This window comes from Halichoeres trimaculatus, unplaced genomic scaffold, assembly GCF_033239565.1.
Source record: "Halichoeres trimaculatus isolate MK-OKI-2021-1 unplaced genomic scaffold, fHalTri1.1 fHalTri1_scaffold_9, whole genome shotgun sequence".
Classification (NCBI taxonomy): Eukaryota; Metazoa; Chordata; class Actinopteri; order Labriformes; family Labridae; genus Halichoeres; species Halichoeres trimaculatus.
Window position 1 is genome coordinate 31,278,100 of NW_027437188.1, and position 16,285 is coordinate 31,294,384.

The window sequence follows — 16,285 nt, forward strand, 5'->3', positions numbered from 1 at the left end:
CGATGAAGCCAACAGGACCACATCATCTGCAAAAAGCAGTGATCCAATCCTGAGGTCACCGAACTGGACCCCCTCGACACCCTGGCTGCGCCTAGAAATTCTGTCCATAAAAGTTATGAACAGAATCGGTGACAAAGGGCAGCCCTGGCTGAGTCCAACCCTCACTGGAAACGAGTCCGACTTACTGCCAGCAATGCGGACCAAGCTCTGGCACCGGTCGTACAGGGAACGGACGGCTCGTAACAAGCAGCCCGACACCCCATACTCCCGGAGAACCCCCCACAGGACTCCCCGAGGGACACGGTTGAATGCCTTCTCCAAGTCCACAAAACACATGTGGACAGGTTGGGCAAACTCCCATGCACCCTCAAGAACCCTGCTGAGGGTATAGAGCTGGTCCACAGTTCCACGGCCAGGACGAAAACCACATTGCTCCTCCTGAATCCGAGGTTCGACGATCTTACGGACCCTCCTCTCCAGTACCCCCGAATAGACCTTACCAGGGAGGCTGAGGAGTGTGATCCCCCTGTAGTTGGAACACACCCTCCGGTCCCCCTTCTTAAAAAGGGGGACCACCACCCCAGTCTGCCAATCCAGAGGCACTACCCCCGATGTCCACGCGATGTTGCAAAGTCGTGTCAGCCACGACAGACCCACAACATCCAGGGCCTTAAGGAACTCTGGGCGGATCTCATCCACCCCCGGGGCCCTGCCACCGAGGAGCTTTTTAACCACCTCGGCGACTTCGACCCCAGAGATGGACGAGCCCACCCCATCATTCCCAGACCCTGCTTCCTCCAAGGAAGACGTGCCGGTGGGATTGAGGAGGTCTTCGAAGTATTCCTTCCACCGATCCACAACATCCCGAGTCGAGGTCAGCAGCGCACCGTCTCCACTGAGCACAGTGTTTACAGTGCACTGCTTCCCCTTCCTGAGATGCCGGATGGTGGTCCAGAACCTCTTCGAAGCTGTCCGGAAGTCGTTCTCCATGGCCTCACCGAACTCCTCCCATGTCCGGGTTTTTGCCTCAGTGACCGCCGAAGCTGCATTCCGCTTGGCCTGTCGATACCTGTCTGCTGCCTCAGGAGTCCCACACGCCAAAAAGGCGCGATAGGACTCCTTCTTCAGCTGGACGGCATCCCTCACCACTGGTGTCCACCAGCGGGTTCGGGTGTTGCCGCCCCGACAGGCACCAACCACCTTACGGCCACAGCTCCGATCAGCCGCCTCAACAATGGATGCACGGAACAAAGTCCATTCAGACTCAATGTCCCCTACATCCCCCGGAACACAGTTGAAGCTCTCCCGGAGGTGGGAGTTAAAGCTCTCTCTGACGGGAGATTCTGCCAGACGTTCCCAGCAGACCCTCACGATACGTTTGGGTCTACCAGGTCTGACCGGCATCTTCCCCCACCATCGGAGCCAACTCACCACCAGGTGGTGATCGGTTGACAGCTCCGCCCCTCTCTTTACCCGAGTGTCCAAGACATGCGGCCGCAAGTCCGATGACACGACTACAAAGTCGATCATCGAACTGCGACCTAGGGTGTCCTGGTGCCAGGTGCACATATGGACACCCTTATGCTTGAACATGGTGTTCGTTATGGACAACCTGTGACGAGCACAGAAATCCAACAACAAAACACCACTCGGGTTCAGATCGGGGGGGCCGTTCCTTCCAATCACGCCCCTCCAGGTCTCACTGTCATTGCCGACGTGAGCGTTGAAGTCTCCCAGCAGCACGATGGAATCCCCAGACGGAGCACTCTCAAGCACTCCCTCCAAGGACTCCAGAAAGGGTGGATACTCTGAACTGCTATTTGGACCATAGCCACAAACAACAGTCAGGATCCGTCCCCCCACCCGAAGGCGGAGGGAGGCTACCCTCTCGTCCACCGGGGTGAACTCCAACGTACAGGCACCGAGCCTGGGGGCAACGAGTATCGCCACCCCAGCCCGCCGCCTCTCACCATCGGCAACTCCAGAGTAGAAGAGAGTCCAACCCCTCTCGAGAAGGCTGGATCCAGAGCCCTTGCTGTGCGTTGAGGTGAGGCCGACTATGTCTAGCCGGAACTTCTCAACCTCGCGCACCAGCTCAGGCTCCTTCCCCGCCAGAGAGGTGACGTTCCACGTCCCTAGAGCTAGCTTCTGCAGCCGAGGATCAGACCGCCAAGGTCCCTGCCTTCGGCTGTCGCCCAACTCACACTGCACCCGACCCCTATGGCCCCTCCTGCGGGTGGTGAGTCCACGGGAAGGGGGTCCCACGTTGCCTCTTCGGGCTGTGCCCGGCCGGGCCCCATGGGAACAGGCCCGGCCACCAGGCGCTCGCCATCGAGCCCCACCCCCAGGCCTGGCTCCAGGAGGGGGCCCCGGTGACCCACGTCCGGGCAAGGGAAACGCTGAACCATTGTTTGTACTCATCATAAGGGGTCTGTGTGAGCTACACTTTGTCTGGCCCCTCCCCTAGGACCTGTTTGCCATGGGAGACCCTACCAGGGGCATAAAGCCCCCGACAACTTAGCTCCTAGGATCATTGGGACACGCAAACCCCTCCACCACGATAAGGTGGTAGCTCACTCATGGAGGGGTATGATAACACCACGGTGCCAAATGTCTCTACTTTTCAAAGTCCTCAAACACTTAATCAGCATCAGTTGATCTGGAGATAAACCATGTTGTCAGTGTTAGAAAATGTTGACTTTAATCCATGTCAAGTTTCACCACTATGGAATAAGTCCTTTCAAGTCAGGCTACGAACTTTTCAGCTCTCCCTTGTGATTTGCTCGTGTTTTGTCTCTTTGTGTTTTTTTTTTAAGTTGCAGCATTGTGAGCTCTCAGGGCCACCGTATTCTTTCCATTTTCACAATCTGTTCTTCTGTTAATCATGTTTTTGTCAATATGTTGATGATACATCTGTGGTTGAAGTTGTTTAATATATTATACAATGGTAACTAGTGATATTGAGGGGAAGCTTTTACAATCCAGTGATTGCTTTTACAGTTCCTGTGAAAAGATGTAATCGATTGCTGAGTCTAAGAATTTGTGCAATCATCTACAGTCTCAAACAGAAAAATAAAAACAACTGTCACCTACCAGTAATTCATCTTTGCTAAAGTAGCGCTTGATGATATTTAACACATACTTCTATTGATGGGTTTATTCTTGCTTTTTAGAAAATTTCCCTCTAACAAGTCACAGCAACACATTTTAAAACATCTTTTGGAGCTCTTATCAGACTGCATAACTAAAGCCCTAAACAGTGAGTCAGAGCTGCTGCTTCATAATGCTCTCTTTCTGAATTTAAAAGCATTACGGTGACTTGTTTGGAAGTTTATTTTCATTCTCTGCTTACCATCTTCAGCTTATTTGAGTGTTTCTTGCATCAGTGTGGGAAAACAGGGTGGCCTTTGTGTCAATGCATCCTGCTAAATTTATGCTAATAACCTTCTGGTAAATAAATCATGAAATATAAATAGAAGTTAATAGGCACCAACAGAAAGCATGTGTCTGTCTGCAAACACTTTTAATGATGTGTTCCTTTGAAATAAAGAAATGAAATCGCCCGCCTCCGGCAAACGTCTGGAATAGCTGGAGCAAGATGCAGTCAGCATTCAAAATGTCCAATCCAGGCTTTTGTACATTTACTTTGCATTCATTTACATAGTCCAAGATAAACAACGTTTCCCATAAACCCTTTTTCCTTTTTCTATCATCACCCAATTTGTTGTTTTTGACTGTCTGACTGCATATATCTGTTTGTGATTACCTGAATTCAGAGGCACAGAAATGGCGTTTCGTTTTAAATAGGAGAAGGGAAATCCTGTTATGGGATGTTTGGCTCGTGCTAACAGTATATTGGGGCGCAGTGTTCTGGAAACAACAAGTGGGGTTTAATGATTGTAGGTGATACTGTGGAGGATAGACAATGTAATTACAGAAACAAGTAATCTGGTTAACTTAGTGCTGAATCATGGAGCATCCAAACTGGAGGAGTGAGGCTCTGAAAGAAGCAGCTGTGTCACCTTCGGGTGTCCTCCTCACAGTCTGACAGAAGGAGACTTCTTTTTCTTTCCATTATCACTTTGTAAAATAGCTGATGTAGTCTGTACAGTACGACGACAACGACACCACAGTGGAAGTTTTCACCACATTACTTTTCGACCTTGCAGGTATTTGCATGAACTGTCGCCTCTCTGAGTGTGGAGGTGTGGTTTGTGGGTGGTGCTGACTTTAAATTGTCCTTAAACATTCGGGGATGACCTGAAGCTGAGGTAATAGAAAGTCTTTATGAGCCATGCAGCTCTGCTGGGTTGTTTTCCTCGCTAAAATGCTAAACTCTTGTTGCATAGGACCAGGAAGGATGTCAATTACATTAGGCATTTTATCAGAAAGGACAGGCAGGGAACATTTTCTGCAAATTTGTGAAGCACATGTGCTAAACCGTGGCTTTGAATGCTGGCACAAAAGCCGGATTCAATTCATTCTCCATTCAGCAATCAATTCAGCAAAGTGGTTATTCTTCAAAAATTCAAAAAACTGAAAAGCTTTTGGCATGAAAAGGTTGTCATAGTGAACTCGCAGATATCACAATGAATACTCACCCATTAGCAAATGAGGCAGTTCCTATTTACAATGTGAATTGATTGGACTGAAAGTGAATCAACCTCGGCTGGCTCACATGGGCGTTAGTGACAGTAACCTGCCTTTCACAGCTTAGGAAGGCACAGCTATGCTAAACCCTCTCTATTTTTAGCCGTGATGAGTGAAATAAATGTGGATTATTGCCACCAGGAAGGGTGTGATTAAGAAACCATGAGTGATTTAGGGATGGCTGATAGCACCCTCAGAATGATAATTTACTTTGCATGCGGGGCTGAACTCTGGTGCAGAAACATCCACATTTTTAACAAGGCAGCCAGTCAGAGTGGAGACAGCCCAGTCTGGGTAAAGGGGCTGAAGTGGCTTGAAAATGAGCCCGTTGATAGATAGTTAAAACCATGTAAGTTAGCAAGCGCTGCCATGCATGTGATCCATCTCATTATCCTCCGAGAAGAGATTTTATCCTGCTGCCACTGCAAAAGCTCCCCCGTGCTGAGATGTAGCGGCTGGAGCCACAGTTTGCAAAGATAATGCAATCACAACACTTCTGCACAGCTTCAACAAGAGCTGAGAGGCACAAAAAATCAAGTGTGAGTGGATTAGCATAGCTCTGAATATGTAAAAACATCAACAATAAATGTCAGGGAGTGAATTCAAACCTGAGGAATGCTCATGATTGGTTCCAACAGATGCTTTTTATGGTCTTAAGTTCAGCTTAGTGTGTCTTCTTCATTCTGTGCATGTGATTACACACAACCGGGACATTGTTTTTGTTTGCCGGATGAGAATCCTCTTCCTGTTAGCTCAGCTTTTTACCAAAATGGCTCTTTAACTGGCACATAAGCTAAGGCTAATGCTGTCTCATTAGTGGCAGCTAGCTAGCACACACAGGTCAATTGTATCCCTGCAGATATAGCTGTGTGCCAGTGCATCTTACCCTGACTTGTTTTCACTCAATTGCTGGCTGCCTAGTTAACTCTTCTGCTGTTGTAGATGAGCAACAGGATGTGACTTTAGAGCTCTTTTATTAGAGATTGATTTCCTCCTGTAGAGAAAAACAGGCGTTTTCTTAAACGTTCCCGCGAGGAAACATTCATCTTAAGTCTTTCTCACACGTTCACATACACACATTAGGTGCACACACTCACACCTACATGCGAAACTAAATCACATTTCTTTGTCCTGGAAATGAAACACATCAGTATTCATAAATAAAAGACAGAATCCCAGCTCAGTGCTCATACTTTGAAAAGCTGTCGGCTGCAGTGCGTCATCTGTGTTTCTTTGGGAGGCCATTATTTTTGTGTTCTGGCTTGTTTTAAATTATGAAAACCACAACAGCCCTGAACTGTGCATTTGGCTCGACAAAGAAAAATCACCACTTTTTCTCGCACTAACAAGCTATTTTGTTATCATTAGGTGATATTTTCTTTTCAGAAGAAAATCTGTTTTCCCTCATACAGAAAAGGAGAATCATTAAGTGATTTTCTCATGAATAAGCACCTCTTTGGTTCTTTACATCCTCCTGTTAACCTTTAAAACACCAGCACATATCTCAGCTTTAACCACAGCATTAAATTTTAATCAAGTTATTATCAATGTACACAACATGCAGCAACAAAGCACCACATTATTTGTAGGCTTGTGTTTAAGAAAAATGAGCATATTTAAAGGTCTAGTATGTGTGAAAATATGTTTTTCCTTTGCTATCAAAGTCAGTGTGTCAACTCACAAGGGCTCTCTTGCATTTGCTGAACTTGTAGAATAGAATAGAAAAGGATAGACTTTATTTGTCCCAGAGAGAAAATTTAGGAGGGGTCATAGCAGCAATCAAGAAAACAAAAGTAAGAAAGTGTATGGAAAGTGCAAAAGATCCATAAGAAAAATGATGACAGCTTGGCCATGTCCAGTGTTCGCTCTGTTAGACATGTCTGTAAATAGTATAATGCTACTCTGCCTTCTGGTATTCCCTCTGTTGCTGGGCTAGCACGGCTAGCTTTTCCATCTTATTAGAGACAGATCTGTTCCTAATAATGATGATGAAAGGACAGGTCGATGTCGTCACCTCTTAGCTCACACCTCAGTACCAGAACATCATCCTCACCTCCTCCTCCTCACCTTATGGGGAAACATTAGGCCTTGCACTAGCTAGCATTGACATGCTACAGGCTGCTAATGGCTGATCTCACATGTAAACAATGCAACCATGGTTACATGTAGCATCTCTAGACAAACACAGGAGCAAAAATTGTAAAAATATCACTGAAAACAAAACCAGTTTGGTGTCCATGATCAACAAATGAACCATATAAAGTAATAACCTACTCCAAATACAAAGATGACGAAAAAGAGACCGAAAGAATTACAAGAAGAGAGAGCTGCTGCAACAGGCTGCCACAACTGGGCGGCGCCTAGCAACAAGGTAACAGCAACAAAGATACATCCTATTTTTGTCGAATGCTAAGAGCTGTGTTGCATCTATTTACAAAAAGTGGATCAAGCTGGACGGGAAGTCATGCACAGAACTAAATGGTGTCAAAACCCAATTGCATTTCGCTTGACTATGACAACAAACTGACATAATGAGCACAGCCAAGCCAGAAGTCAACGAGTTTGCAGTTTTACAGTTTAATGTTATTGAGGCGAGGATTATCATTAGAATGGGAATCAAGGGGTCTCCTCTGATCTGGACTCAAGCTGTCTGGAAGTCCTTCACCACGCCTTGCTGGACTCTCACCTGGTATGAGAAAAAAAAAGTCTGTCTATATGACTTTGTGGTAAAATTGTAGAATATTACATGACTGTACATAAAGGGGATCCTCAAACATGAAGATAAATAAAAGTGTGTTTGGGGCTGTTTTCACAAGATCTAGCTATTGACACACTGAAAAAAAAACAGAAATCTTATCAAGTGTTTTTGTCTTGTTTTAAGTAAAAATTGTCTTATTAAACTCAATATGAGCCACATTCAACTGATCAGTCCAGAAAAGTGTCTTGTTTTAAGTTATTCAGAGACAAAAATGAGGTTTGAATTGCTTTTAACGAGTGAAAAAATGAACTATGGACTGCTCAGGTGAATGTGGCTCAGATTTAGTCTAAAAACACATTTTCTACGGAAAATAAGACAAAAACAATTGATGAGATTTCATTTCTTTGTGGTGCAGTTTCCACACAAACGGAAGGATTGGCTGTTTTAAGGCTTTCTCTCTGACCTGCTTTCCAAAGTTTGCAATTACAGCCACCAAATCACACTTTCTGCTGTGAACATGCAGCCAAAACACAAGTTTACCATTTTGTGTTGACTATGTTTGTGGTCAGAGCCAGACACACTGAGGGCTCTGCTGCTGATTGTAAAAACCAACAGTGAGGTCTGTACAAGCTGAGTCTGCTTTGTCATGGTTTGTTACCCAATAATAGAAGACGTGGCACACGTGTGGTGCCACTTAGTGATAATATAAACAGTACAGTGAAGAAAATTTGGCTTTGGCTGTGGTGTGGGTTGTGATGAAGAGCTCACTTTGTTTGTTTGGGTGTTTTTCCGCCTCTGCTTCTGTCTGGTCTGGTCTGCACAGACTCTGAAAGGCTACAGGCTGAACTTCTAATGCTGTTTTATGGATTATTCTATCCTTAAAATACTTTTAAGACATGTTGTCAGCAGCTAAAAATACCATTATGTGGAATATAAGAGCTCAAGTTTATTGAATAAATTACAGTTTCAATTCAGTCGTCTGATTCCTGCCTGTTTAAACAGCACATCCCAAAAGACTTCCCCTCCCTGAAGAGATTCAAGACAGATATGTGAAAGTATTTTTAGCATGCAGGAGCAGTGCGGCATCTAAAATTACACTAAAGTATATATTTAAAATGATGTGACAGACCAGAGATGAAGAGATGTTGATAAAATCCACCTCAGCTTTCAATTTTTTTTGCCTTAAATCAAAAGTGTAACTGTTTTGGGAGCAGTTCTAGGGACCCTGATGAATATTCAAGCATTAAACACAACGCACGGAACAGTGAGTTTCACTCAACAGTAGGCAAAGAACAGGTTACAAGAAGCAGGAGAGAAATTGGTGCATAATCCACTGTCTTGTGTAAAAAAAAATACAAACCCTCTTATTTAGCCTCAGCCTTTGGATTTAGAGGAACATTTTCTTACTTTGTCCAACACTCAGCCGCCAGAGGTGAGAAGAGTGTGACTGACTTCTGATCTGGTGTTTTCTGGGCTTTTCTTTGGACCTGCTGAGAGTCAAACTCTCTGAGGCTTCCTCCTTTCTTCTTTGCACTGATTGTGGAGCTCATGCAGCTGATGCCAGAGAGCTGGTATCTGTCTCTCTGATTGATCTTTGAAGGAAAAGATAATACACAGTCAATAGAAAGGACTGTAAAAGGTTGATAAGACCTTCACGCTCACTCTGGAAGAGATTAGCCACCTCATACGGAGCTGCAGATTGGCCTTTTCTCTCCCATGCTGCAATCGTATTTGTATGTTAGGTACATGATTGTTTTACTTGAGATTCAAATGATATGTTGTGCATAAATCATATCCACTTCTTTGTGATTGCACTCTTATGTAAAGTCTCACTTTAAGGTTGCAAAGCCATGCAGCCAGTTTTCCTTCTCAGCTCCTGTAACACTGAAAACCAGTCTTGCAGGTGTCTGTTATGTTATTCTGTCCGGTTTTCAACACAGGGCATTCAGGGTGAAGTTTGCTTCCTGGATCGTGTTTTCTAAGAGTTTCATATGTTTAGATCTAAATCAACATCTCGGGGTCTGTGTTTGTTCAACAAACACAAAGCGCTGCAGACGGTTCCCCTCCTGCACACATTTCTCTATCACGTTTTCCAGGCCAGGGAGACAAACAGTTTTGGATCACAGGAGTCTTCTCCTCTCCAGGGAGGAAGACCTGGGTCAGGCCCAATGCAGATTTCATGCTTTCCTGGACTGCTGAAAACCTGGATTCTGCTTTGCTCATCAACACTTTGCCAAAGTTCTGCCATCATTTCTGTTCCCGCAATTTGAAGTTTGTGACAGCTCACATCGGTCACCAATAAGACAGATGTCATGGTTTATAAATCATGTTTGCATCACTGAGGATGATTTGACTCACGCCCTGTGTCACGGTTATTGATATGACATAATGTGACTGAATTATGCTGCTTTCCTGCATGGCTTTTATTTAGAAAATGTGCCTACACAGACTTACAGGCTTGTATTTAACCACATTTTCTAAACCAGATTAAGTCACTGCATTACATCTTATAAACACGGATATGAATGATGACATGACGTGCATTATGTTTGTGTGCAACAGGTATAAGGAGGTTTATGGATGGCTTGTTAGGGTTCTCAAAGCTGACAATTTTACTGTTGCCTATATTTGGACAAAGTGATCAGTCAATCAATCTTTGTTTATTAATGGTGCGTTCCATTTGTGCTCAGAACTGAGAAGTCGGGAATGGAAATGACGTCATGTACAAATTTCAGCATTCCAGTTGCCAAGTCTGAAAATCTTGCCATAACACCAGTATTTCTGCATATAAACATTGAATAATACTATGTATACGGCTGATTCTTGCAACAAACACTAGTCAGAAATGCTAAAATAAACAGAAAATAACATTAGCTTAATTACTGTTTACCCCTGAAGTCAGAATTTCCTATCAGGACCTCGGGGTGGCGTGGATGCTCCAACTTCCCAGTAGGAGATTCCTACCTTAGGGCGTTCCCACCCAGGACTCAGAAATTCCAACTTCCAGGTACAAATGGAACACACCATAAGCACCAAATCACAACAAATGGTATCTCAAGGCACTTATTTAAAAAAATAAGCAGGTCCAAACCAATCAGAAACATCCAGTTTCAAGAAATGAAGCCAAAGTGTTTAAATTTACAATTTCTGAAATGTCTACTTAATACTGATTCCCTGAAGTACCAGAAACCATAAACACAACAATTTTAAAAAGCCATTTTTTTCAGGAAAAATGAACATATTTACAGCATTGTGCAAAACATGAATTTAGTCTGAATGACTCATTTCTTCTATGGCACACTGTACGGTGGGGAAAGATGACGATTTTTGCCCAATTGAAGGCACAGCTGATGTCTTTGGCAGACTGGCACCCTGTAGCTTTAAGAGAGGAAGGCCAGGTCCAGCCTCCTTAACTCACACCACCTCAACAAAAGCCAGGTAGAGGTTAACACTTCCAGTAGGGCTCCTGGCCAACAATAGACTTCAAACTGCTGTATCAGAAACCTTTGGGTAGGGCTCAAGAGACAACCTCCAGTCTGAGAACATGAGACAGTGTGGTAGTGCTAAAATCTGCTGTTCCTTGAGTTTCTGCTTGAGGCTGGCTCCAGAAGTACCAGTAGTCACATACACACCAAGTCAGAAAAAAACTGTTTTCAAAGCAGAAATTAGGTGAATGTTTTACTTACTTGGAAGTTTAGAGGATATCAAGATCACAAGCTCGCCCAATCAGAGGCATAGCTCAGCTCACGTGATTGACAGGCACCCTATAGCTGTACTTGAAGCTCCCGTCACTTCCAATATGGCTGCGGTAGCCGATCTGCTTCAAAAGTCCACCTCGGAAACAGAAGGGGGGAGACTACGTCCATTAATTTTACAGTCTATGGTTGGGCTGCTAAAACTAGGTTCATACATTATACAGCCCGTGATTTAGACCTGCTAATGTTATATTAATAACAAACATCCAACACTGAGACAAGCTAAGGAGTCTGATCTGATCTTAACCCACCATGAGCCAATCACTTTCCAGCATTTAGCCAGAAAAAATACAAAACAAAGGAAGAAGAAAATAAATAACAGAAACATTAAGCAGTGCCTGACTCATGTTAGACATCTGATGAGAAAGGTTCAGAGGAGGATGCAGAAAAGATGCTGTTAGCAGCTGGTTTCTGGCAGGTCCACAGCAGCAGGCAGTCGCCAGTTAAGATATAAAGGAAACTACTTTAAATAGCCATTTAAGATCCTGTATTAACCATATTTTGGCAACATGATGCCCGTGAACCAGTTAGGAAGTGTTGGGAAAATGTCGAGATATCAGCTATTGGTAGATCTGGCTTGGTTAGCATACACAAAGCAGGCACTTTGGATTTGATAAAAGCATAGAGGCTAGAAATACAACATAAAAAGTTCCCTGCTTTTTTCAATTTCTGTCTTTACTTTTTTTTTTCTCAACATTGGACCTAAGCTCACAAAGACCTCATGTTTAAGTTCTAACAAGACTTGAAACACAAAACTAATATGAAGAATGTTTACCTCAGTAATAATGCAAGTGAGAAACTTCAGAAACTTCCACAGCAACAAGTGGAGTTGCCCCCTGCTGGTCATTAGAAAAAAAAGCAGCTTAATAACAGATGGGTGTCAGGTTAACTTTTCAGACCCAGAGGTTAGAATCACACCTTGTGCTGTGAAAAGTAATTGAACACGTTCCCCTGTGAAGTTAAACTCTTATCACCCTCAGTGCTTGAAAGGAGCACTGCAGTCTGCAACACTTCCTCATTGAAAGATAAATTGGTGATACTGTCGTCAGCAAAACATCAATTACTCTTCTTTGCAGCGAAATGCATCATCACTGCTTATTTGATTATGATGTATTAATCATAAAAGCTTCATCTATCACTTTTTTATCGAGCACACAAAATAACAATCATTTTTCAGATGGATCTCCAAATTTTCATGCAGAGCAGTTCTGAAATCTCCTCAGAGGCCCCAGCGCCGGCCTTGAGCAGAGGCTCAAGCTGTGGTTCTGAATGAGTGTATCAAATTTCATCAGCTCGCCTGTAAATCAATCACAACCTCTGCCGCTCGATGTAAGGGGCACCGGAGTTAATGCGCCAAAGTCAAGAGGCGAGAGTTTTTTTTTTTTTTTCCATCTCTCACTGTAAGTTTGTCCAGACACGGAGACATGGAGTGAAACTTTAGGATGATGCCTTGCTCATGGGCACATTTAGGGTAGATGTCCTTGAAGATGAGGATTTAATGCTCAAAGTCGATCAGATTTAGAGTACTTCCCTGCTCTGAATACCCTCAGGCTGCTGCTGCTGCTTCCTCTGCTGCTGCACTGACCTTTTCAAGGTTTATGAAGTTAACTTATTATCTGCCAAACGGTAAAATGTAGTGTAAAATTGACGTAGTTAATTCATACTTAATATATTTTATTCATGATGCTGGGAATACTCCTATCTCACATGATACCCAACAGACAGTCAATAGGCAGTAATACATTTCAGTTGTAAACTCTATAGTTCATCCAGCCGACAGGATTCCATTTGCTGAAACCATTAGTTTGGGATAAGCACACAGAATTTCAAGCAGCAGCCTTTTTTGTATTTGACAAACCAAATGTCAAGAGTTGAGTTTATCTCTATGCTTCAGTGTGAATGTGCAGCTCCTCCTCTGTTGTGTTTAACAGGATTTTGTAGGCTTGTTTATTAACTGCACATCCTTCACTTTGAGGGATAGCGCGATGGTGCATGTTGTTTTCCACTTTACCCTCTTTGATTTATGTCACCATGCCACAAACACTACTCTGACCCTAATAACCAATTGGCCCCCGAGCTGTTTTGTCATGCTCGGTGATTCCTCTTTCTGTTCAGCTGATAATTCTGATAAATCAGAAGCGGAAGGCGTGATTTTTAGCACAACATCCAACGCACATCATCAAGCATGTTGGTCCTTGTCTGTTGTAATTATCTGAGGAACTAGTGTCCACAAGAGGGAAGTGTTATCACACTGATCCGCCCATTCATTTACAGGCTGCACCATCATGCCTGATCCTGCTTTGGGAGGGAAGGATGAACTGGCTGGAGAGTGAGGAGAAAGGAAGGAAGGAAGGAAGGAAGGAAGGAAGGAGAAGTGTTAGTCAGCTCTCACAGCTGCACATGAGGTAAAACACACACCCTCCTCTTCTTGCTAAAACTTACTCATATGTGGTTAAAGATTCAAGGAATTGTTGACTTTACTCCAGGATGTCCCTTTCACTCCCATGACCACCAAAATAAAAGCCCCTCTTCTCTGTGGTTTCATTCATGACCTCACTATGAGAGTATGTGCAGATGATTATTTGGTTAATATTTGACTTGAGCTTTCTCTGCCCCTCCCTAACTTGTTTATTAGAGCTGTGGTTCACATGAGGTCTGGGGTGCCGCAGGAGTCATTAAGATGATGATTCTTGATTCCCTGCAGATTAAAAATACCACAATTTGTCATTTATTGGACTCAGTTTTTTACTTTTCTGTGAGATATAAAGTGATATACGCAGCTGTTTTGGGCTTTATAAAAATATTTTGATAATTTTATTCATATGTCTTCTAAAGAGTATAAATGGGGAAATTTTGCATATGATTTTTTTTTTTTTTTTTTTTTAAGTGGTGGTTGTAAGAGAAATGATAAAAAGGAACTTCATTCTTGATCTAATTTGAGTCACTTGCAGTTCCAAGGTACTCAAAGGTTTCAACATGTGACTGTTGTTTCACTTCAGCATGCCTGTACATGCTGTTTTATCGTCCCACACTCTTCCTAATAATCCCAGTCACTGCGTCAGACTTCCACCCGGAAATAGTTTTCGATTTTCTCACCGTCTTCTTCAACAAAAGACGTTTTTCGCAGGCGTTAAGAAAAAAAAAGTTTGTGTTACTTCCTAGCGGGGCTTCCAGAGTGCTATAGTTTTCCATGCGATGCTTCTGCTTTTTGCAGGACAATCCAGGCTCCTCCCTTGCACAACGTCACCCGATCCCGATCTCTCCCAAAGCGTCAGCGATAGTCAGCAACACACTGTGGTGGCAGATCAGCGGGGCGGTGCGCAGAGCGGGATAAAGCTACACTGTATCTCACCCTAAAAAAAAGGAGAAAAGGGGGGCTCATCCCTCCATTTCCAGACTTCCAACAACTTCACCGGCCTGCTGTGTGGATCCCTCCGGCTGTGCGTGTGGCTGCGGACCGGGAGAAACCAGGGAACTTAAGGAACTAAAACAGGAACGGTGCCAGCAGATTATCTGTGAGGTGCTGTGTCAATTGCGCAGACGGAAGAAAAGGCGACATTTCCTCAGAGGAACTCTCCAAGTGTTGGAAACTTCCCAGCACAGCATCGATCGAGGACCTCCCGCCCACTTTACCTCCGATCCACGATCCTGGAAGGGGGAGAGACAGAGTCCTGCAGCCGCTGCGGTGGATGGAGCAACAAAGGCTGGATGTTTAAACTAGAAGAGCTGCTCACATAAAGAACAAACTCTTCCTCCCCTCACACTCCATCACCTACACGGCTCATCTGCAGCCGCCTGGATCTCATTCGAAGGATCCGGCCAGGTTTTACTTTGTGCAAACTCTCTGCCAGAAAGAGGAATCGACGCAGGCGTGAAATTGATGCTTTGCTACGGAGAGAAGCGCACAAACGATCCTCTAGTTTCGCGAAAGTGTCGTGCTGCTCAGTGAAGGGAGGTAGACTATAGTTGGGGTCGAAGTGGGATTTGCAGAAGTTACATGCTTGGTCTTTGTCGTCACGAGTGAGCCCGATCATCCAGTGTCAGGTTATCAGAGAAGATCCGGATAGTTTGAGGAGCCATGGCGATGTGTGTGGGGATGTGGATCCTCCTGTTAGCGCTGCACATCCAAGGTAAGGATACAGACTACAATATGTGACTCATATCTTTCTCATTTTATCATCACCCCCCATCTTTCGTGTGTGGATGCGTGCGCTCCGTGATGTTTGGCACGAGACATGATTAATGCATGAATGGGTGGATCAGCGTGATTGCAGGCTTTGTGTTTTGCAACAAGATGTGCAAATGAGTGAGAGAAAATTGGAAAGTGTTTCAGTCTTGGACTCTACCCCTCACAAACGGCTGCAGAATACTTATTTGGCTGCAAAATAATGAAGTTACTCTTGCGGCAGGCAGATGGCGATATGAGCGAACCGTGCAGGCCAGCTCTCTCCAAGTTTTCCAATATCTCATTGCAATGGCAACTCTGAGCCTCGGAGAGCTCCTGAATGACAATTGATATCCATGGCCTCTGCAGCCTCTGCTGCGGTCTGTTAGTCTGTCACTGAAAACAAAGATTACAGAATGTAAGAACCAAATGTGTCTGAAATGTCCTTCATTTTCTGCAGGATTGAAATCCTCAGGGCCTGTGCTGCTCTCATATTCCATCCTGATATTTTCAGAGGAAGAGTGAGTCAGGTTGTGGTGACATTTGTCTTTGGCTTCAGCCACCCTTGGATGAATTATTCTGAGTATATGACAGCTTTAAAGAGCCAAAGGAGGAAGGGATGGTGTGTGTGTTTTTTTGGGCAGAGGGTGAGCTGCAGAAGGAAACACCGCTGGCTGATAAATGGAGTGATAATTTGACATTGATCACCCTGACATTAAAGCTCCCCAAAGAGGGCCTAATCATTTAAACGCATGCGTAAAACGCGCATCTGACGCTTATCGGAAGACGCATCATTATTCTGGTTGTATTGACAAGCTGCTAATTAGGAAACAAAACAAAGCCAACTACAACACACTGTGCATTTAAACCCCTGTGTGTGTGTTTGTTGTGCTGGAGGGCTTGTGTAGCTAAGCTGAAAGTTTCTGCTTTGTTTATGTGTGGTAAATTCTGTCTGGCGCCCTCATTTTTAGAACGAACTGGACGTGGGTCAAGTGTGGTCAAGAAAAGTCACATCAT

The 16,285-nt window shown here is 44.2% G+C and overlaps 1 protein-coding gene and 1 long non-coding RNA gene across 2 annotated transcripts in view; both read left to right on the plus strand.

Moving 5' to 3' along the window:
* The window catches only part of LOC141797562 (uncharacterized), a 91,931-nt gene extending 78,478 nt beyond the window's left edge, over positions 1–13,453 (plus strand). The window contains exon 4 of the long non-coding RNA XR_012599090.1: positions 13,378–13,453. This is a non-coding gene — a long non-coding RNA (uncharacterized LOC141797562). The remainder of the gene's footprint in view (positions 1–13,377) is intronic.
* An 888-nt stretch (positions 13,454–14,341) lies between these two features.
* The window catches only part of nectin1b (nectin cell adhesion molecule 1b), a 107,516-nt gene continuing 105,572 nt past the window's right edge, over positions 14,342–16,285 (plus strand). The window contains exon 1 of the mRNA XM_074679053.1: positions 14,342–15,233. Coding sequence (XP_074535154.1) covers positions 15,182–15,233 — 52 coding nt within the window. The 5' untranslated portion in view covers positions 14,342–15,181. The remainder of the gene's footprint in view (positions 15,234–16,285) is intronic.